General features: G+C 42.8%; 1 protein-coding gene across 1 annotated transcript in view; it reads left to right on the forward strand.

The window, feature by feature from the left end:
* Positions 1 to 21,831, forward strand: part of COL22A1 (collagen type XXII alpha 1 chain) — a 355,966-nt gene that overhangs the window by 328,238 nt on the left and 5,897 nt on the right. Inside the window, exons 53-63 of the mRNA XM_066578764.1 lie at positions 3,017 to 3,070; positions 7,037 to 7,081; positions 8,110 to 8,163; positions 8,779 to 8,832; positions 12,765 to 12,818; positions 14,197 to 14,268; positions 16,559 to 16,594; positions 16,958 to 17,002; positions 17,858 to 18,037; positions 19,885 to 19,951; positions 20,711 to 20,893. Coding sequence (XP_066434861.1) covers positions 3,017 to 3,070; positions 7,037 to 7,081; positions 8,110 to 8,163; positions 8,779 to 8,832; positions 12,765 to 12,818; positions 14,197 to 14,268; positions 16,559 to 16,594; positions 16,958 to 17,002; positions 17,858 to 18,037; positions 19,885 to 19,951; positions 20,711 to 20,893 — 844 coding nt within the window. The remainder of the gene's footprint in view (positions 1 to 3,016; positions 3,071 to 7,036; positions 7,082 to 8,109; positions 8,164 to 8,778; positions 8,833 to 12,764; positions 12,819 to 14,196; positions 14,269 to 16,558; positions 16,595 to 16,957; positions 17,003 to 17,857; positions 18,038 to 19,884; positions 19,952 to 20,710; positions 20,894 to 21,831) is intronic.

Genomic DNA, 21,831 nt, shown 5'->3' on the forward strand with positions numbered 1-21,831 from the left:
GTGTTCTGCTGGAAAGGACTAGGGCCATTGTTTATAGTGAAGTCCACCCTCAACACCAACGAGTACAGAGATATTCAGGACAATGTGGTATCCCTTATCATGTGGCAATACTTTGGTACAGCTCCCTGTCTCCACCAAAATGAGTGAAGCGCCATGTCATAAGACACGCAGTGTTGACGCTTCGCTTCTAGAGCAGAACATCTGCAAACTTCATTGGCCGCCGAAAGTCTGAATCTCAATCTCATTGAATATCTTTGGAATGAACTAGAGCGACAAATCTGTGCACGCCCAACACTCCCATCATCCACCGCATCACCATCTGAAGATCTCATTGAGGAATGAAGGCAAATCCCTCGACAGATCTATGGGAATTTAGTAAAAAGCGGCCTAAGAGGGTTACTGCAGTCATTAAGGCCAAAGCCAGCCGAGCACAGAAGAATCTGTATTGAAAAACTTCCAAGATGGCCTTGGTACTCTTTTCACTACTTGATGTACACTGTGCATCAATATTCAGATACAGCATGCTACTTTCAGATTGGCCAGCACTGCTCATATGAGCAGGACCGGCCAATCAGAGCAGTGTGCAATGTTTTAGACTACTGATATACCACCAGTGCTCAGTAGGCATCAGATAGTCAAAGAATTGTTGTAGCCATATTGAAGGGAGAAACGAAGCACCAGGAAGAGGGGGATTGGCAGCAGACTGGAGATAGTTTAGCACCTGGTAATATAATTGAGCCGTCTACTACGTGGTTCAGGTAGCCAGCTCAAGGTTGACTTAGCCTTCCATTCTTCCGAGGTCGGTAAAATGAGCACCCAGCTTGTTAGGGGGTAAAAGATGACTGGGGAAGGCAATGGCAAACCACCCCGCAAAACAGTCTGCCAAGAAAACGTCATGATGTGACATCAACCTAGGAGTCAGTCATGACTCGGAGCCTGCACCAGGGGACTTCACCTTTACCTAATATAACTCCGCCCTCTGGTCCCTGAACAAGTCTTGTCCCAGGAGCGGCACTTGGCCTTAAACATTCTCCTCTTCACTATTCTAGATCAAAAAGTTTTTTTTATTATTTAGGAACTGTATGGCAGAACTATGTGGATGCTGCAAAGAGGTAATATTTGGCATTTGATGGCAGCATTTGGTTTAAGGGGTTGTGCCAAGTTATAAAGTTATCCTCTATCCACTGCATAGGAAATAACTTTATGTTCAGTAGGGTTCCGACCACTAGGAATCTCGCTGACTTGAGAATGGGGTCCCGAAGGTCCCTGCATGAAAGGAGCAGCTGTCAGGAAGCACTCCACCTCTGCATTTATTTTAATGGGAATGCCGAAAATTGCCAAGTTTGAGCACTCCGTCATCTCCGGTACTGTAATGGAAATGAATTAAGCCACGTCGCGCATGCGCGACTGCCACTCCATTCATGCAGGGACCTATAGGACACCTGGCCTTGAGATCATTGAGGGTCCCAGTGGTTAGACCCCACCAATAATAAAGTTATCCACTATCCTGTAGATAGGGGATAACTTTATAACTTGGCTCAACCCCTTTAAGCATTTACATAAATGTGCTGATTTGCGCCCCCTCTTTTTGATAACTTCACACTGGCTGATCGTTCATGTGATCATTTGTCCCCTATACTGTTTCATCGCTGTTGGCGATCTCTGGTTTCTGTGGGAAGACGCACTGCAACAACGATGATTTTTGGTGTCACATAAAACCTTTCAATGAGTGATCTGCAACACCTTCATGCAGACCAACGAACAGGCAAACAAATGCTCCACCAGATGTTCTTGCCTAATCACCGGGCCTTGTGAAAGGCTCTTAAAGGGATTTACCGAATTGACTTTTATTACCTATCCATAGTCTGATCGTTGGTGGGTCTCACCGCTGAGACCCCCACCTATCCTGAGAATGGGGGTCCTGTGTCGTTCTCCCCTTATATGGGCTCGCGGCCCCCTCCACAGTGAGGAGGAGATTGAATTAAGCATCAGTCACTGTTGCACTCCATTCATCTTCAATGGGACTGTGGGAGACGGAGGAGCGCTTGTACTGAGCTACGTATTTCCGTCAGCCCCATTGAAATTATTTGAGTGGCACCGAGCACATGTGACCGCTGCTCCATTGTCTCCACATCAATGTGGGTGCAATGACCTCGCAGTGATGAGAAGAGGGGGACACGGGTCACCAGTTCTTGGGGTCGTTGGCATTGTAAGCGCATGGAATATACACCAAAATACTCCACGTGAACATGCTTAGGGGATCACTTTTGGTCTGTGCATATTTTTTATGTATGTAATACGGACAGCGATAACCCGTGGCCTCGCATTGGGGTGTTCACACATGCAGCTTTCACATGTAGATTTTACACGCTTGAAAAACAATAGCAGCGTGTCCTACTATGGTTCAGGTTATGCACCAACATCCCCATACAAATCTATAGGAGCATTAAAAATACACAGTGAATACAGACAATGCGCGCCTATTCACTGCGTAGTTATGTAAGACGGCGGGAGAAATCAAGTGGTCCTTCTTGCGTTTTGTTTTTTTTTCCGTGTGTTAAAAATGCGTGAATCCGCGCACAAAAAAAGGAAAAATGTACAAATCCAGGCAGTGAAAACGCTGCATATCCTACAGGCTGTATACGCAGACCCCCGTGTGAATGAGCCCCAATATGACTGCAGGATCGGAGCACACAAGCCGTTTCTCTACAGTCTATGGAGACACTATGACTGGCGTAGAAGCTGCGGGCGTAGAATGGCAGGAGAGTGTTCACACCCTTCAGTATTGCTTGTTGGAGGGATTTTCAAGCTTCAACGGACCGACTTCACAACCGATGGAATTGTCTCACAGTTGGAACACGATGGCAGATTTTGAAGTGTTGCGCTATTCCCGCTCCTCTCCTCCGGGGTTGTTATTTGGGCACAATGAGGACGGGGAGAGCTGTAGGGTTTGTCTTTGGATTCCACCCTTTTGCTACTTGTTTTATTCATATATCACTTGTTCTTGTTCACATAGGGGAAGACAGGAGATGTGGGACCTCCCGGCGCGGAGGGCGCTCGCGGGCCGCCTGTAAGTATACGCAGACATAATGATAAGCACTGATTAGGTAGGACAACAAACATACATAGAAAGTTCACATTACTAATATTCCGATCCTCATTTGCCATCACTGGTGCCTGTTGTAACCCCTTAGTTACCACCACTACGCCTTTTTATGGCAGTCACTAATAGGCTTTAAACCTACACATATATCCTTTTTAAGGCGGCGGTTTCGCTGACTACTGACAGCCCGTCTCCTGCTCTAACGGCCAGGAACGGAGAAACCTCAGATCCTGGCAATTTAACCCCTTACATGACACAATCAATAGCAACTGCAGCCTGTAGGTAGATGACGGGGAGGGGATCTTTCTGTCACCCATTAGCACTATACAATGCGAATACAAGGTACCAATGAGCTGCCGTTGCAGCTGGAGGCCTGACAAACTCCTTCATATATGCCATGTAACTTAGTCTATTAGACCCCGCCTCCGGCAGAATATAATAGGCTGATGTCATAGGTTTAGTAGAATGCACTGCAGGAGTAATGCAGTGTACTATCCTAGCAATTGAGTGATCGCATCTTCATGTCCTCACACTGACCCAGATAAGAAAATGATCATGTTATTTTTAATAAATGATGCACACAGCGAAACCAAAACCCCCAAAATGATGGCGCAATTTCTGAGAGGGGGAGGTCCATCTTCAGCCCAAATAAAACCTAATAAAATGTATACAACACAATATATGTACCCCGGAGTGCTGCCATTAAAAAAATACAACTCATCCCACAAAAAAGCAAGCCTGCATACGGCTGTCAATGAGTTATGGCACCTTCAATGCGACAATGAACATTGCTTGGTCCTCAAGGCACAAAATAGTAAGTCACTAAGGGGTTAAAGAAAAAAAACATAATATAACTTAATACTAATAAGGTTGAATTCTATAGGGTACCTTTAAGAATAAAGAGGGAAGGTCGAGCAATTATAGTAATAGTGACTATTCAATCAAATCATCCTAATTAAAATGGTCCGGGAATATTATAGTAAATGACCAGGACTCAACTGAGAGAAATGTAGCCCATGTCCCATATCCTGCCCTGCCTCACTAACCGCGTTACATGTGTCCAATAGTCAGCCCGTCTAGGGCCCGATAAAAGTATTGATTTCCAATCCCTGTTCAGAAGTAATTTTCCACTTTGCTGCAAGGCTGTTGAGCTTCATGGAGCCGACTCTATCATTATGGCAGCTCTCCTTGTATGTTTCAGTCTTGTGAGACAATGGAAAATGTATTTTGCTAGACATTACATGCCCTGTTAGAGCAGCCGGGATGAGATCTATAAGGAGTCTGCAAATACGTCAAAAGATATATCTGCAGTGGTCTATCTAACATAGAGATTAGGTACATACCTGCTATGGGGCCAATAGGGCCTGACAGCAAATGGCATCCCTTGCTTGCTGCGACACAGCTGCTGTCTGTACCTGCAGCCACCACTAGAGGGAGCTCTCTGCATATAGGCTTGAGCTCCCACTAATTTTCTGGCTGTGTAGTTAGCACCATCTGCTGGTGACTTCATGTTGCCAAAATTGTGTAATTTATCAGAGGTCCAATATACGGCAGAACTGTTGATCCTTGTGGAGGTCGCCAAGTTAGTATAGGGAGGATTAAAAGGCCAGGACATTTTTAGTGGGAAAATGCTATGCAACTAACATCTGATCCAGAAGGAAGAAAGCTGGGCTTTTAGTATCACCTACTAGATAGCTACCCTATATGTCAACATCCAACCAAAGGCCTTAGTTGTGATGCAAGGCCTGTAAAAGGGTCAGATAATGACCTATAGGGTTGCTATACAATAGGTGGCATTAAGTAGCCTCCTGGATGGGAAACATTCAAGATACATTCTGGCTTATAAAACAGGGAGTTACAAATGAGTAAACCCCGTCCAATGTCCATAGATATTGGTCGTCTTCATGAAACAGCCCATTTAAGGCCAACAACGGCCCAGTCTTGAAGAGGTTAAAAGTCACCACATCATCTATTTCCAGCTGTACATACGGTAGTGTGAAGTCAGCCATCATCCAAAATATCCGAGTCAATAACTGACAGATCCATCTGTGTAAAAGTCTCATTTATTTGATATCACGCAACAGACAAGTGACAGAATGCACAAAGAGATCTGTCAACGGAGCGCCGGGGCTTAGAAAACCTCCACATCATGATAAATACTCTGTTACTCTATTACTCCCCCCTCAACCCAAAGGCATCAGTGAGAAATGATGATGTGCACAGCCAAGAGGAGCGAAAATAAAGCAGAAGAAGATGTTGCTACAGATGTCATACGCATCATAATGATCATCACTAATCAGCGTTATGAGGGGATGATCAATGAACACATGACCGAACCAATAAGAGTCACATCTAGGATTCTCATCAAAGAGACATGCTTATTAAATTGGGAAGAAAACTGCAACTTTGTAAGTAGACTTGATAAAAAATTTCCTACCAAGTTGTGTATAAAGCTCCTATGCAGACCTATGTGTCTCCGTGGTGACAGACTACAAACAAGCCTGCGTAGTCTGATCATCCATCCTGTGTCTCTTTGTTTCCACCTGTCCCCTACTTATTGCTATTATCCAAGGAGAGAGACTAACAGATGACTATCAGACTACTCAAGGTTGTTTGTAGTCTGTAATTGTGGAGACACATAGTTTTGCATAGAACTAGTCATGAGCAAACTTTCCAAAAGTTCAGTTCGGCCGGTTTGCCAAATTTAGGCTAAAAGTTTGGTTTTGTTCTAATCAACCTGAACTTTGTCAGTTCCTCTTATACTGAAGGAGGAGGGGGAGAAGAAGAGGAAAGAAGACAGAATGAGAGAAAGAAAGAAGAAGAGAGAATAAAGAAGAAGGGAGGAGAAGAGCAAGGAGAAGAAGCGAACAAAGAAAGGGAGGAGATGAAAGGAGGAGAAAGAAGGAAGGAGAAGAGAGAATAAAGAAGAGCAAGGAGAAGAAGCAAAGAAAGAAAGGGAGGAGATGAAAGGAGGAGGAAGAAGGAAGGAGAAGAGAGAATAAAGAAGAGCAAGGAGAAGAAGCAAAGAATGAAAGGGAGGAGATGAAAGGAGGAGAAAGAAGGAAGGAAAAGAGAGAATAAAGAAGAAGGGAGAAGAAGGATGAGGAGAAGAGCAAGGAGAAGAAGTGAAGAAAGAGAAAGGGAGGAGATGAAAGGAGGAGGAAGAAGGAAGGAGAAGAAAGAAAAATAAACATTTTAGTAGTTTTGGCCGAGACAAACCGCAATGTTCCGGGCCATGCCATACTTTTAACAAACTTCAACATAAAACAGTGTTTGGTTGTTTTGGTTCACTCAACACTACTTAGGTAGAATGTTTTTAATCAAGAATGTTAACAAAGTTGCTTCAATTTCTTTTTAAGGTGTATCAAATTAACTGCAAATATAACTGGTTGCAAAAGTTTACATACCCTTGAGAATATTTGAAAATACCAACTAATTTGGAGAGAAAATGAAAGTCACCCTTTAATTTCAGGGCAAAATTCTCCAGAGTCAGGTGGTGGTGGTGGTGGTGGTGGTGGTGGTGGTGGTGGGGGGGGGGGGGGGGGGTGTATGACCTGCTGTTGTTCTTCTTTTTGGCCAACACTGAGCAGTGTCGGCCGATCAGATGCTACCAATGCGCTTTGGGGATTAGGTAGACTGAAGATTGCATTGATCATCCTGGGTGCCTGAAAATGGGATGTAGAACTAATAAATCAGAAAAGCATTAGTACTGAAGACCAACAGTAGGTAGCATAACTACCCCCTTCTTATCCCACTCTGTGGCGCTCCTACACCCTAATAGAGCGTGCTTGGTGTCACCTTACCACAATTTCGTTAACGTACCCCTTTATAGTCGGACGTTGCTGCAGGTCGCACCTGTTCACAGGGTTGATGTTGGGTTATCATTCACACACTGTCGCTTTTTTGTTCACTTTTATTATATATTTTCCCCAGGGTTTCAAGGGGCACAGCGGAGACACGGGCTTACCGGGCAGCAGAGTAAGTTGTGCGGTCTTATCATACTATAAAATGTGAATAAATGCTGGACCTGTCACCAGAACATGCCGTCTCCTTCTAATCAATGGTGTTCCATCGCCTATGATCCTGAGAATGAAGGATGGTTCGAGCTATTGCTTCTACAGACACCAAAAAGTGCCACATGGCAATGAGCTGCTCCGTAGTACAGATCCAACACAAACTACAATTTAACCCCCATTTAAAACTTCAAGATAACATTAAAAATCCCTATATATATATATCTTCAAGAGGTGCTAGGGGGCACCGTAAATTAACACTAAACCAGTCCACATGTGTGGCATTCACGGACCAAATGGGTTTAAGAGGGCAAGTCCAATTGGGATTAATAGTGTCATAAATATTGAATTTTAGGGGGGGTTATATTGTAGTTTGTGGTTTCCATGGTTGGCCTTCCACATATCATTGCATTATTTTGGTTACGTTCTACAGATCTGTAGCAGCTGTGTAGTACAGTACAGAAGAGGCGGGGCCTCCTTTCCTCCGTGTTGGGAGTGCCTGTCACAGTTCTCCTTCCCAACCATGTCACCGTCTAGGGATGTGGCATCTATAACCCGGAGCTCTCAGCGCGTCGTCTTCCTTGTGTCAGATGCCCCACTGACAGTTAAGAGGGGCTTCCAGGCAGGACCCAACAGCATGGCAGTGGCTCCTAAGGTCTTCTGTGGAAGGAGCGCACCCTCTACCGCTTTAACCCAACACCTATTTATCAATTTATTCATAAATTTCCAATGGGAATAACAGAGGAACAGCACAAGGCAGATTTCTAAGACAAGATGCTTGAGAATTGTAGTTATATGAAGAATACAAGTATTTACTAAGAGAGACATGTCGGGATCCGATATGAAACTCATTAACCTAAAAATTGCAAAAATGTGCAGAACGGGTCATTTTGGTTTTCTGGAAGTTTAAGATACACAAAACTCCAAAATAACTTAAAAAAATGAAATTTGAACACCATTTTTAATTGCTATTTTTATTTGTTATTCTCTTAGGGAGAAGCGGGCGCAGCAGGACCTCCGGGGCGAGAAGGGGCATCAGGAAAAGATGTAAGTCCTGAAGCTAAATGTTAGATTGTGACTCTGGGCAAACACGGAATATTGAGCTTTAGGCCACAGCTGTGAACGGCAACATTTCACAAAAAGTGTCCTTTACCTGAATGCCACTATTTCTGAAAGGATCTACTATCTCCTACCGGGCCGCAGCGGGAGCTTCTGCCAACTAGCGTATCCTAAAAGCCGAGCTGGCACAAGCGTGCTGGCAGAAAGCATTAGAGGTACTACAGCTGCCAACCAACCACTGCGGTTGTACTATATCCTCTGCTGCCCGCCGATTGGCTCCTTCAGTGCTGCTCAGCTGTCGTGTTGCTCCGGTTGGCGGAGGCCTCGGCTGCAGCCGCTAGGAGATGGCAGGTCGTTTCTGAACATTCTGTAGTGACATTCAAGTAACAAAAATCAACAGGACCGAACAAAAGCGTCATTTCCATTTGTACTTTAGTTTCACTTTTACCTCTTCACGAGCGCATAATATCACTATACAGTGGGGGGCCGGGACGTCTATAGACCCTCTCACTTTTATACATTTTGTTATGTTGTGGCATTACTTGTACGTAGCGTATCTGGTGTAGCATGAACGATTTACTGTTTTCATATATATTTCATTAGGGAGACCCCGGACCACCAGGACATCAGGGACCAAGAGGCCTTCGAGGGCCACCTGTAAGTTGGAAGCTAACAGTGGTACAGCAGTGTGAATATACAATGTAACCATAGGCACGTCTTGGGGCTTTCAGATTGGATTTAGTTTATCAATCAAGTGAAATTCATTTTATTTGCAAAATGAGCTCCTTAAAGGAATCTTCTGGTCTCAGAAAGTGATCGCATTCAACAAGATCAGGAAACGGCAGTTTCTTCTTTCCTGACACCTCAAGGCCTCTGCAAACCTAATATGGTGCCTGGAAAATGCCCCAATAGAAGGGAGGCCCTAAAGTCCACCATGTGCACCTTCACCTCTGAGGCCTTTGTTTGAGTCGTGCTAGGGCCACATGGGGGACATTTCTAAGAACTGCAGATTCTGGGTAATAAATATTGAGCTTTGTTTATCTGCTTACTCCTACTGTGGTGAAGAAGAAAATTAGGGAGAATCAAAAATCTGCAAAAACTAAAGTTTTCAAATTTCTCCTTAAAGGGGTTGTCCCGCGCCTAAACAGCAAAATTTTTTTTTTTGCCCAGTCCCCAGGTATTCCAAAGGAATACCGCTGCCATGTGTTATATATAAAAAAAAAATTCTCTTACCTGAATCCCCGTTAAGCATCTTTAAAAAGTCTTCTGTCCAAGATGGCTGCTGCTGGTCTTCTCCCATGGTGCACCGTGGATGTTCTTCTGCAGTCTGCGTTCCACTGCCGATTACAGCCACCCATTAGCTGATCGGCACCACGTGACGGAGGCGGTGCTACCCAATGACACGGAGAAGAGGGAGGAGCCAGGACGCAGCTAGTGAGCCCGGACCATCCAGAAGAGGAATCGTCTGTGTGCAAGCGCGACTGTTCCTGCGACCAGAGGAGAAGTTTGGTCATCGCCATGGAGATGGGGACGCTAGCACCGGGAGCGGGTAAGTATATAACTTCTGTATGGCCAATATTTAATGCACGATGTATATTACAAAGTGCATTAATATGACCATACAGAAGTGTTTAACCCCACTTGCTGTCGCGGGACAACCCCTTTAACTTTGCTTTAATCCCCATGAAACACTTAAATCAGTTTTCCAGGGAAATACTATTGATGACCTATCAATAGTATTTATCATCAGTAGTATTTCCCTAGAAAACCCCTTTAAAGAGTTAACAGACTTTGTAAATGCTGGTTTGAAAACTTTGAGCAGTGCAGTTTTTAAAATGGGCTGATTTATGGGGGGTGTCTAATATATAGTCACCTCTCAAAGTCACTTCAGATCTAAGCTGGGCCCTTAAAAAATAGGTTTTGGATATTTCCTTAAAAAATATTATAAAAATTGTCCCAATGCTTTATAATATTTCTGATAACCGCATAGAGCGGACATATGGTAAAGGTTAATTATTAACTGTTTTATGCACCGCGAGCCTCTGTCTCACAAGCACAAAAAGTCAAAGTTTGAAAATTGCAAATATTTTAAATTTTCTAAAAAAAATATTAGTTTGTTTTTATAAATAAAAAAACGTATTGACCAAAATTTACCAACAACATAAAGTACTAGGAGTCACCAAAAATGTTCTCAGAATCACTTGGATAAGTAAAAGCATTCCAAAGTTGTCACCAGCAAAAATAACATGTCAGATTTACAAAATGGGTCTCATCAGGGAGGCGAAAACTGGCTTTATAGATGGATATAAGATAGATAGATAGATAGATAGGAGATAGATATGAGGATAGATAGATATGAAATACATGGATATGAGATCAATAGATAGATAAATAAATAGATGTGAGATAGATGTGAGAAGGATAGATAGAAAGATAGATATGAGATAGATGGATAGCTAGATACATATGAGATAGATAGATAGATAGATAGATATGAGATAGATAGATATGAGATAGATAGATATATATTAGATAGATAGATATTAGATAGATAGATATTAGATAGATAGATAGATAGATAGATAGATAGATAGATAGATAGATACATGGATAGATAGATAGATACATGGATAGATAGATAGATAGATAGATAGATAGATAGATAGATAGATAGATAGATAGATACATGGATAGATATGAGATAAATATTAGATTAATATTAGATAGAGAAAGAAAGATAGATAGGAGATAGATAGATATGAGACCGATAAATATTAGATAGCTAGGAGATAGATAGATATGAGACAGATAGATATAAGATAGATGTGAGAAGGACAAATACATATGAGATAGATAGATATGAGATGGATGCATAGATAGATATGAGATAGACAGATAGATAGATATGAGATAGATAGATAGATATGAGATGGATAGATAGATATGAGCTAGATATGAGCTAGATATGAGCTAGATTTGAGCTAGATTTGAGCTAGATATGAGATAGATATGAGCTGGATTTGAGCTAGATATGAGATAGATAGATATGAGATAGATGGATAGATAAATAGATATGAGATAACTAGATATGGGCTAGATATGAGATAAATAGATAGATAGATATGAGATAGATAGATGGATAGAGAGATAGATATGAGATAGATAGATATGTGATATATAGATATGAGATAAATCGATAGATATGAGATAGCTAGATAGATATAAGAAAGATAGATAGGTAGATATGAGATCGATATGAGAAGGACAGATGGATATGAGATGGATAGATTTGAGATATGAGATAGATATGAGAAGGACAGATAGATATGAGATAAATAGATAGGTATGAGGTAGAAAGATAGATATGAGAGAGATAGATAGATATGAGATAGAAAGATAGATATGAGAGAGATAGATAGATAGAAAGATAGATATGAGAGAGAGAGATAGATAGATAGATATGAGATACACAGATATGAGATAGATAGATATGAGATAGAAAGATAGATAGATCGATAGATATGAGATCGATAGATATAATAATAATCTTTATTTGTATAGTGCCAACTTATTCCGCAGCACTTATGGATAGATATAAGAAATATAAATAGATAGATACAAGATAGATAGATAGATATGAGATGGATATGAAATAGAAAGATAGATAGATCGATAGATATAATAATAATAATAATCTTTATTTGTATAGTGCCAATTTATTCTGCAGCACTTATGGATAGATATGAGATAGATATAAGAAATAGATAGATAGATAGATAGATAGATAGATAGATAGATAGATAGATAGATAGATATGAGATAGATAGATAGATCGATAGATATGAGATAGATAGATAGATAGATAGATAGATATGAGATAGATAGATAGATAGATAGATAGATAGATATGAGATAGATAGATAGATCGATAGATATGAGATAGATAGATAGATAGATAGATAGATAGATATGAGATAGTTATGAGAAGGATAGATAGATAGATATGAGATAGATAGATAGATAGGAGGTAGATAGGTGATAGATAGATATGAGGTAGATAGATAGATATTAGATAGGTAGATAGATAGATAGGAGATAGATATAGATATGAGATGGATATAGATGATAGATAGATATGAGATAGATAGATAGATAGATAGATAGGAGGTAGATAGGTGATAGATAGATATGAGGTAGATAGATAGATATTAGATAGGTAGATAGATAGATAGGAGATAGATATAGATATGAGATGGATATAGATGATAGATAGATATGAGATAGATGGATAGATATGAGATAGATAGATATAGATATGAGATAAATAGATATTAGATAGATGAATAGATAGATATTGGATAGATAGATATTGGATAGATGGATAGATAGATATGAGATAGATGGATATGAGATAGATGGATATGAGATAGATGGATATGAGATAGATGGATAGATAGATTGGAGATAGATGGATAGATAGAATACAGAAATGGACATAGCATGTCAGAAAATGGAGATCTGTTTTGAAATGAACAATAAGTGTTTTCATTGGGTATAACATCATGTTGTCCTTATGGTTTCATTTCTAGGGCAAAAACGGGCCTCCTGGACCTCCGGGTAGTTCGGGGGCGCCGGGTGCAATGGTAAGTATTAAATATGTAAGACATGTACTGTATATACTGTATTTATGCTACTTTAATATGGCACGGTCACAACAAAGACCATTAAGAAGTCAAGTTAAAATATGCTTCATCTGTGCATTTAAAGGGGTTTTCCAGAAGATTGATGATTTGGGATAGGTCATCAATAGCTAACTTGCGGGTGCCTGCTGGGCCGCTGTGTCACTGTATGGAACTGAATGCAGACAGCTCTGTACACTTTGTAGTGGCCTGGTATGGTATTGCAGGCACAACTCCCATTGAAGTGAATTGGTAGTGGAGCAACAAGGGTCAAACCTTTGGTAAAGGAGACAACAGCGAACAAAATGGTGGGTCACGATTGCTCTACCGTCTCCTCTCGTTACATCCCAAAATGCGGTCTGTCCCGGCAGCACGGGAGGGCAAAAGCTAGCAGCTGCGCCAGCAGAGAAATGATAACTTAACTGTTCACATGACGCCAGTACCCCTTACCAGTAACAGGTCACCGAAGCCAAATAAAGAGTCCACAACCAAAGTGCAGTTTTAAAACCGGAAGCGCACAGTTTTTACTGGATGTTTCCAACTTTGATTTCCCAAGTATATTACTGCAGCAGTCTGAAGTACTGTACTACTGGCACTTTTTCCTTTCACCACCTCCCTACACACTTGAGTTAGACAAACACTCTTCTCCTGAAATACAGACGTCATCTGTCTCAGTTATCTGATGGAAGGTTCTGGAGAGAGCACTCCTGGCATGGAGAGACAAACACGAGTAGTTCTCTCTTATTCTTCACGCCCTTTCCTCGCTGTCCTAGCCAAATTCATTGGGCCACAGACTCACGCCAGACTTGTCCTCCAACCTGCAGTAGCGGCGTCAGTACTGTCCCTCTACTCCGTAGTTAAGCAGGGGAGTGTACAGCATACTCCGCTGACTCCTACTCCAAGAACTGATGCTTACTTCAGGTCCCCTGGGGAGATGCATCTCAAAGCTAAATGAGACGAATTCGGACCTCACTCAGACGGAAGCGTCAGAGCCTCAGCCTCATGCTCACACATGCTCCTCCTCCGACTACATCTTTCCTTCTCTCTCTCTCTTCTCACCAACGAACTCCGCCCCCCAACCACTCTACCCATCACATCACACAGAGCAGGTTAGGGAGAAAGTCACGCGGATACAAAGATTGGTGACACCAACACAAGATATTGACGCCGAAAGGTCTCCTCGACTGACCCAAAAACCAACAACCACGTAGACACAAACAGACATGAATGCACAAGGACACATCCGTATGGGGTGGACAAGCACAGAACTAGAGGGTCCCTAACCATTGGCCACTGCAGTTGCCCCTTATATTACTTTGTACCTCATTTTTCTGCAATTTAGGGAGCTAAAGGAACCAAAGGGGAAACTGGAGCAGCTGGGATCCCAGGATTTCAAGGACCCAAAGGACCAGAAGTATGTAACTCTATCTGTCTATCTATCCATCTCATATCTATCCATCGGTCATATTTATCTGATATCTATCTATCCCTATCTCTATCTCATATCTATCCTATATATCCTATAAATTCTATCTACCTACCTATACATCTATCTATCTATCTATCTATCTATCTATCTATCTATCTATCTATCTATCTAATATCGACCTATTCTATCTATCTATCTCATATCTATTTATCTATCTATCTATCTATCTATCTATCTATCTATCTATCTATCTATCTATCATAATAATCTTTATTTGTATAGCGCCAACAGCTTCCGCAGCGCTTACATAGACAGGGGGGAATACAGAGAGACAAAAAATACAAACATTACAGAACCGCGGTTACATAGTAATCAGTTGATGGAAACAATAGGGGTGAGGGTCCTGCTCCAACGAGCTTACATACTACAAGTAATGGGGTGATACAGAAGGTAAAGGGCTGGAGATGTGCGCGGTATGGCGAGGTGGAGATGTGCACGGTATGGTGAGGTGGAGAGTGGGGGATGCTATACACATAGACAATGGTCAGACATTTGGCCGTGTGACGGCAGAAACGGTATGATTGCAGGAGCGGTTTATGATGGCTAGCAGGGATTGCAGTCAGTAGGTCAGGGAGCATGTTATCAGGCAAAGAACAGAGGGGTTTGTTTAGGGAATGTGGTATGCCTCCCTGAAGAGGTGCGTTTTTAGAGCACGCCTGAAGTTCTGCGAGTCCTGGATTGCTCGGGTAGCCTTTGGTAGTGCGTTCCAGAGGACCGGTGCTGCTCTGGAGAAGTCTTGGAGGCGGGAATGAATGGTTTGAATTAGAGGGGTGTGCAGTCTAGTTTCGTTAGAACGGAGAGCCCGGGCTGGGTGATGGATTGAGATGAGGGAGGCGATGTAGGGGGGCGCTGCACTGTGGAGGGCTTTGTGGATGAAGGTAGCGAGTTTAAATTGAATTCTGTATTTAACGGGCAGCCAGTGCAGTGACCGGCACAGGGCAGAGGCGTCCGAGTAGCGGCTGGACAGGAAGATGAGCCTGGCTGCCGCATTCAGGATGGATTGGAGAGGGTAGAGTCTGGTGCAGGGGAGGCCGATCAGCAACGAGTTGCAATAATCGAGCCGGGAGTGGATGAGGGCAACAGTAAGCGTTTTTAGCGTGTCCACAGTGAGAAAAGAGCGGATTCTTGCAATGTTCTTGAGGTGCAGCTGACATGTTCGGGCCAGAGATTGGATGTAGGGGGTAAATGAGAGATCAGAATCAAATATGACCCCAAGGCAGCGGGCATGTTGTCTAGGAGTTATGGTGGCGCCACACACTGAGATGGAGATGTCAGGATAAGGTTGGTTAGTGGAGGGTGGAAACACCAGTAAGTCAGTTTTAGAGAGGTTCAGTTTTAGGTAGAGAGAGGACATGGTGTTAGAGACAGCGGACAGTTAGTGATATTTTGGAGTAAAGGTGCAGAGATGTCACGGGAAGAGGTGTATAGCTGGGTGTCATCAGCATACAGGTGGTATTGGAGGCCAAATCTCCTGATGGTTTGTCCAATAGGGGCTGTGTTGATAGAGAAAAGAAGGGGGCCGAGGACCGAGCCCTGGGGGACCCCAACAGCAAGGGGAAGAGGAGGGGAGGTAGAGCCAGCAAAGGAGACACTGAAAGAGCGGTCAGAGAGGTAGGAAGAGAACCAGGAGAGAGCGGTGTCCTTCAGGCCGATGGAGCGAAGCAAACTGAGGAGGAGTTTGTGGTCAACAGTGTCAAATGCTGCGGAGATCTATCTCATATCTATCTCATATCTATCTATCTATCTATCTATCTTATATCTATCTCATATCTATCTATCTATCTATCTCATATCTATCTATCTATCTATCTCATATCTATCTCATATCTATCTATCTATCTCATATCTATCTATCTATCTATCTATCTATCTCATATCTATCTATCTATCTCATATCTATCTCATATCTATCTATCTCATATCTATCTATCTATCTATCTATCTATCTATCTCATATCTATCTATCTATCTATCTATCTCCTATCTATCTATCTCCTATCTATCTATCTATCTATCTATCTATCTATCTATCTATCTATCTATCTATCTATCTATCTATCTATCTATCTATCTATCTAACTATCTATCTATCTCCTATCTATCTATCTATCTATCTATCTATCTATCTATCTATCTATCTATCTATCTTATATCTATCTCATAATCATGTGCGCCATTGGATGATTTCTCAGATTGTGATTTATTTGACTGCTAGGGTTCACCTGGTGAGAGCGGTCCACCTGGCAAAGAGGTAAGACTGTTTCCCCAGCCTACTGGCAGCCGTCATCTCTCCTGACTTGTCTTGTTTTTGAACTACGTATTATGCCGTTCCTCTCTTATTCCTCCTGGAATTGTATGAATACAATAGCTGGGCGTGAACCTTCCCCTTCCCTTCTCCCTGACATTGTACAATCCATATGAGCAGTCCCCCAGCGTCCCTCTCAGTTGGTGTAATGAACAGTCCTTTCCAGTTTTGCTTCCGGTTAGCACTTTCTAGTTTAACCCTTTATAGCCAGAGATCCTCTGTCTCAGTCTTGTTTGCCGTATCTTCCCTGTAGATATTGTATTTCTCTACATTTCCTCTGAAGTAATACTTACCAATTCTTTTCTTCAGGGAGCCTCGGGAAAACCAGGGGAGCGCGGATCCAAAGGAGACAGAGTAAGTTTTACTGCACATTTCCAGCTCCATTTTTACTTTGCCTCTTTCCTTAAAGAGAATGTTATCACCTAAGTTTCCTTTTACTAGTTAAAACCAGATTGTGAAGCTTTGGCTGTTTTTCTAAACTATTTTTATTTTATAATTGTAGATTTTTAAATTCTATTCTCTGTACTTGACTATGGGGGCGGCCACTTTGCCTTTGCAGCAGAGAGATGCTTTACAGCAGCCTCATAATCCATAGACATTATAGGACAGGGTGGAGTCCATTAACCTCTATGGATATACTTTTTGACCTTTGCAGAGAGGGGGAGGAGGTGAGCTGTGACATCACCTATTGTGAATATTGGATCCTGTGTTATCTATGTATATAGGTATCACCTCTCAGTGTAATCTGCCTGTGATGATAATGCAATGATGGCTGATTTTTTTTTTCTCTACATAGTAGGTAGTGTCAGGCTTTTAGTAGACTAGGTGGTCCGTGTGAGAACTGCAGGATTTTATGATTTTTGTTTAATATAGGTCATGGGATCAAAAATCTAAGAAAAAAACGAATACCAAAATTTCTTAAAATAATGTTTTGCATGCCAATTTGATTTATACAATAGGCCATCTTTGACACATTCCCTTTAGAAGTAGTAATGTGACTCTGAGAGCTGATGAGACTTGAGGTGTGTTACATAATTGCGTCGTGTAATTCCCACGTGGTGTCTAAGCTTATCTTCAGTTCTAGATTGTCAGCTTTGTATTGCATTACCTCCTTTAATAAATCAGTTTTCCCAATGAACTCCACAGTTTCACCATATGAATCACTGTACTATATAGTTTCATCACTTGACATTATTTACTACATTTCAGGGCGATCCCGGAGCCAAAGGTGAAAAAGGCATGCAGGGAGAAAAAGGTCAACCTGGACAACCTGGCTCCCCAGGCCATAAAGGTCACACCGGCTTAATGGGCTCATCTGGACCACCAGGAGAACAAGGACCGTCAGGACCTCCCGGTCAACCTGGAACTCCAGGATTGACCGGCCCAAGGGTAATTCTCCACTATGTATAAAGAAGGCCCAGTGAGACACCATTGTCTTGTTTACTGTCTGTTTCCCTTTCCACAGCTTGTAGCTCATTGGGCTAACAACCACTCCTCTTATTTACTAACAATCGGTTCCTCTGGGGAGGGGCATCCTGCACTGTTTCTTCTACCCAGCTGCAAAGGGAATGTGACAAACCAACACTGGGCCCTGTATCTCCAAGAATACCATAGCCAGCGCCTCTTAAGCCATAGATATAATGGTGCACATGTGCTGGACCCCCTGGCAGTGGGACCCCTGACATTGATGCAGTTTCTAACTGTGTTTGCTTCTTACAAAAGTGAATAGAGTTGAAGACTTGGAGAAATGGAGCACCACTTACCCCTACTTGTAAACTACTTGTGGTGCAGGGAAGAATGAGAGACTGGTAGCAGAGGGTGATGTTGGGGCACAGGAGGCAGGGCCTGTTCAGTGGCATTCAGCTTGGAAGCATAGGAGAGAGTTACACCAAGCCACAGAGGATGGGAAGAATGAAAGGAAAACAGCCCAGACACAGGAGGTCAAGGCTGTTGAGTAGTGCATGGAAGAATGTTGACCAGGGGCCGTGGAGAAGGAGGTGGGGCCTGTTCAGCAGTGCCAGGAAGAACATCAGAGAGTGATGTCAGGATGCATAAGGTGGGGCCTGTTTAGTATTTCTGGGAAAAATAAGGGGCGGGCAGTAGAGAGTGGTGTTGTGAGACAGGAGGTGGGGTCTGTTCAGTAGTGCTTGCAAGAATGATGAACAGGGGCAACAGAGGGTGATGTTGTATCACAGAGGGCAAAGCCTATTCGGCCATGCTGGGAAGAATGAAGGATTGGACAGCAAAGCGTAATGTCACAATTGAGAAGGCGGGGCCTGTTCAGCAGTGCAAGGAAGAACATCAGAGAATGATGTCAGGATGAAGAAGGCGGGGCCTGTTCAGCAGTGCTAGGAAGAACATCAGAGAATGATGTCAGGATGAAGAAGGCGGGGCCTGTTCAGTAGTGCTAGGAAGAACATCAGAGAATGATGTCAGGATGAAGAAAGCGGGGCCTGTTCAGCAGTGCTAGGAAGAACATCAGAGAATGATGTCAGGATGAAGAAGGCGGGGCCTGTTCAGCAGTGCTAGGAAGAACATCAGAGAGTGATGTCAGAATACAGAAGGCGGGGCCTGTTCAGCAGTGCTAGGAAGAACATCAGAGAATGATGTCAGGATGAAGAAGGCGGGGCCTGTTCAGCAGTGCTAGGAAGAACATCAGAGAATGATGTCAGGATGAAGAAGGCGGGGCCTGTTCAGCAGTGCTAGGAAGAACATCAGAGAGTGATGTCAGAATGCAGAAGGCGGGGCCTGTTCAGCAGTGCCAGGAAGAACATCAGAGAGTGATGTCAGGATGCACAGGGTGGGGTCTATTCAGTAGTGCAGGAAGAATGTTGACCAGGTTCCGTGGAGGCTGATGTTGGGATGCAGGAAGTGGGGCCTGTTTGGGGGTGCTAGAAAGAATGGTGGCTAAGGGGCAAGGTGACCCCTCTGAACTGGGCCACCAAAGTGTTAGAACGATGCAGCCCATAGCATCTGAATGTACTGCCTCCTATGATGTATGGCCTTGTATCTATATTCTTGGCACTCTGCCTCCTCTACAGACGGACACATTTCTGTCGTGTTCCTAAGCTGAAGAACACATTTCTTTTGTGGAAATTCCAACCAGAAGATTCTGCTGTTTGTGATTAACTGCATTAACAACAATTACTTAATGTGTTGTTTTAGTTCTGTTATAACATTAGCCCCATCACTCACATCTTAAAATGTGATACAAAGGGTTTTCTGGTTCCTTTTAGGGAGAAATGCCTTCAATTGATACTTTAAGGAGATTAATCCAAGAAGAGCTAGGAAAGCAACTGGAAGGTATGTAAACAAATCAGTGAGCCTTTGTTATGGGGATGAATTTGGGCAAATGTGCCAGTGGGACCATCTAACCACAGAGTCCCGGAGGCATGACTTGGGGTGCTTCACACGGGACAAAACCTCCTTGTCTCGCTCGCTTCTTGTCCGGTGTAAATGCTCAGCGCTTCCTTTATAGGTCTCCTCTTTTTCCTTCTTCTCCTCCTTTTCCTTCTTTTTCCTTCTTCTTCTCCTTTTCCTTCTTCTTTTAGACAAAAGGTTTGGGTTCGTGCCAAACTGAACTTTTAGCAAACTCTGACATGATATAGGGTTTGATTGTTTCAGTTCACTCAGTTACTAGTTATACCGCACAGACCCCACAGCAGACGTATCACTGTGATCAGTGTGACAGGCGCTGCCTTATGGCGCTCTCAGTGACAGGCGCTGCCTTATGGCGCTCTCAGTGACAGGCGCTGCCTTATGGCGCTCTCAGTGACAGGCGCTGCCTTATGGCGCTCTCAGTGACAGGCGCTGCCTTATGGCGCTCTCAGTGACAGGCGCTGCCTTATGGCGCTCTCAGTGACAGCTGCAAAAATATGGTGACGGAGTCTCTTTAAAGAATATAAAATGTCTTGAATGAACAGCTTGCTGGCATTTTATTCACAATGGTCTATCCAGTCTATCAAGCTCATATCACACCAGTGACACCTGATTGGTTGCTATAGAATTTAGAAATGGCGGCACACAAATGTTTATGTTTTCTTTGTTTCAATTCTCTTTCAGCTAAATTATCCTACCTCATGTCTCAGATGCAGCCGGCTCACATTAAATCCCCCCAGGGCAGACCGGGACCACCAGGCTCTCCTGGGAAAGATGGAAATGATGGAAGACCAGGTTCACCAGGAGAACCAGGACTACCAGGCATAATGGGACCAGAAGGGCCTTCAGGACCCTTGGGTCCTAAAGGTTAGAGAGGATAAACCTGTCTTTTTATATAGATTTTTGCCATGATCTTGTATCAGTGATAGTTATCCCCTTAACAACCACACATACGCCGTTTGATGGGCTTTACTCTGATTCACACGCTTTTTTTATGGCACTGCATCAAAACTTTGGCATGGGTCTCCAGGGAAAGTGGGTGATCATCTGCCGGATAAAAGGCTGGCACTTGCTCTGACAGCAGAGACTGGAGGGACCTCCTATCCCCAAATGTGATTGTGAGTCCCAATGGGTTGCTATTGCACCCGCAAGCTTGAAGATGGCTGCTCTCTGGGTCTGCCAACTTGTGGTAGCCTATGAGGCTCAAACCCTGGCTGAGCTTCATAGGCTATATAATGCATTTCTATACTGAAGTATTGCAGTGTATAATGAGAATTATCTAAAGTGGTGAAACGCAAGTTCCCTAGTGGGATAAAAGTAATGAAATATAAAAGTAAAAAATTATAGAAGGTTAAAAAAAATAAAAATAAATAAATTCTGAGTTTATAGAGAGGTGTAGTCCTTAAGTACCTTCATCTATTATTATGCACGGAGGAGAGGGGTTACAAGATACATCTCTTACTTTGGAGGACCCAGCACAGTAAGAACTGTGTAATGCTTAACTTCTCCTGTGGTGGCGCTAGAGTATTGAACACTTTCTCCTGAGAACTCCCACAGATAACGGCTGATTACTAGTGGTCCCAGCAAGACGACACCCTGAAACTATCAGATAAGAACCTTTCCCTAAAATAGTTCTGCAATTTCTAAAGAACTGAAGGAAAATCAACTTTTTCTCAAATTAGTTAAATTAGAAGATGGGGGGGGGGGGGTGATATTTTAAATTATTTTCGAAAGAAAATCCGAGTTTCAAATGGGACATAAAGAGGATTGTCATGTACTCATGTAAGGAGCCCCTTGCAGAGCTT

The sequence above is a fragment of the Eleutherodactylus coqui genome, chromosome 9 (assembly GCF_035609145.1).
Source record: "Eleutherodactylus coqui strain aEleCoq1 chromosome 9, aEleCoq1.hap1, whole genome shotgun sequence".
Taxonomy (NCBI): domain Eukaryota; kingdom Metazoa; phylum Chordata; class Amphibia; order Anura; family Eleutherodactylidae; genus Eleutherodactylus; species Eleutherodactylus coqui.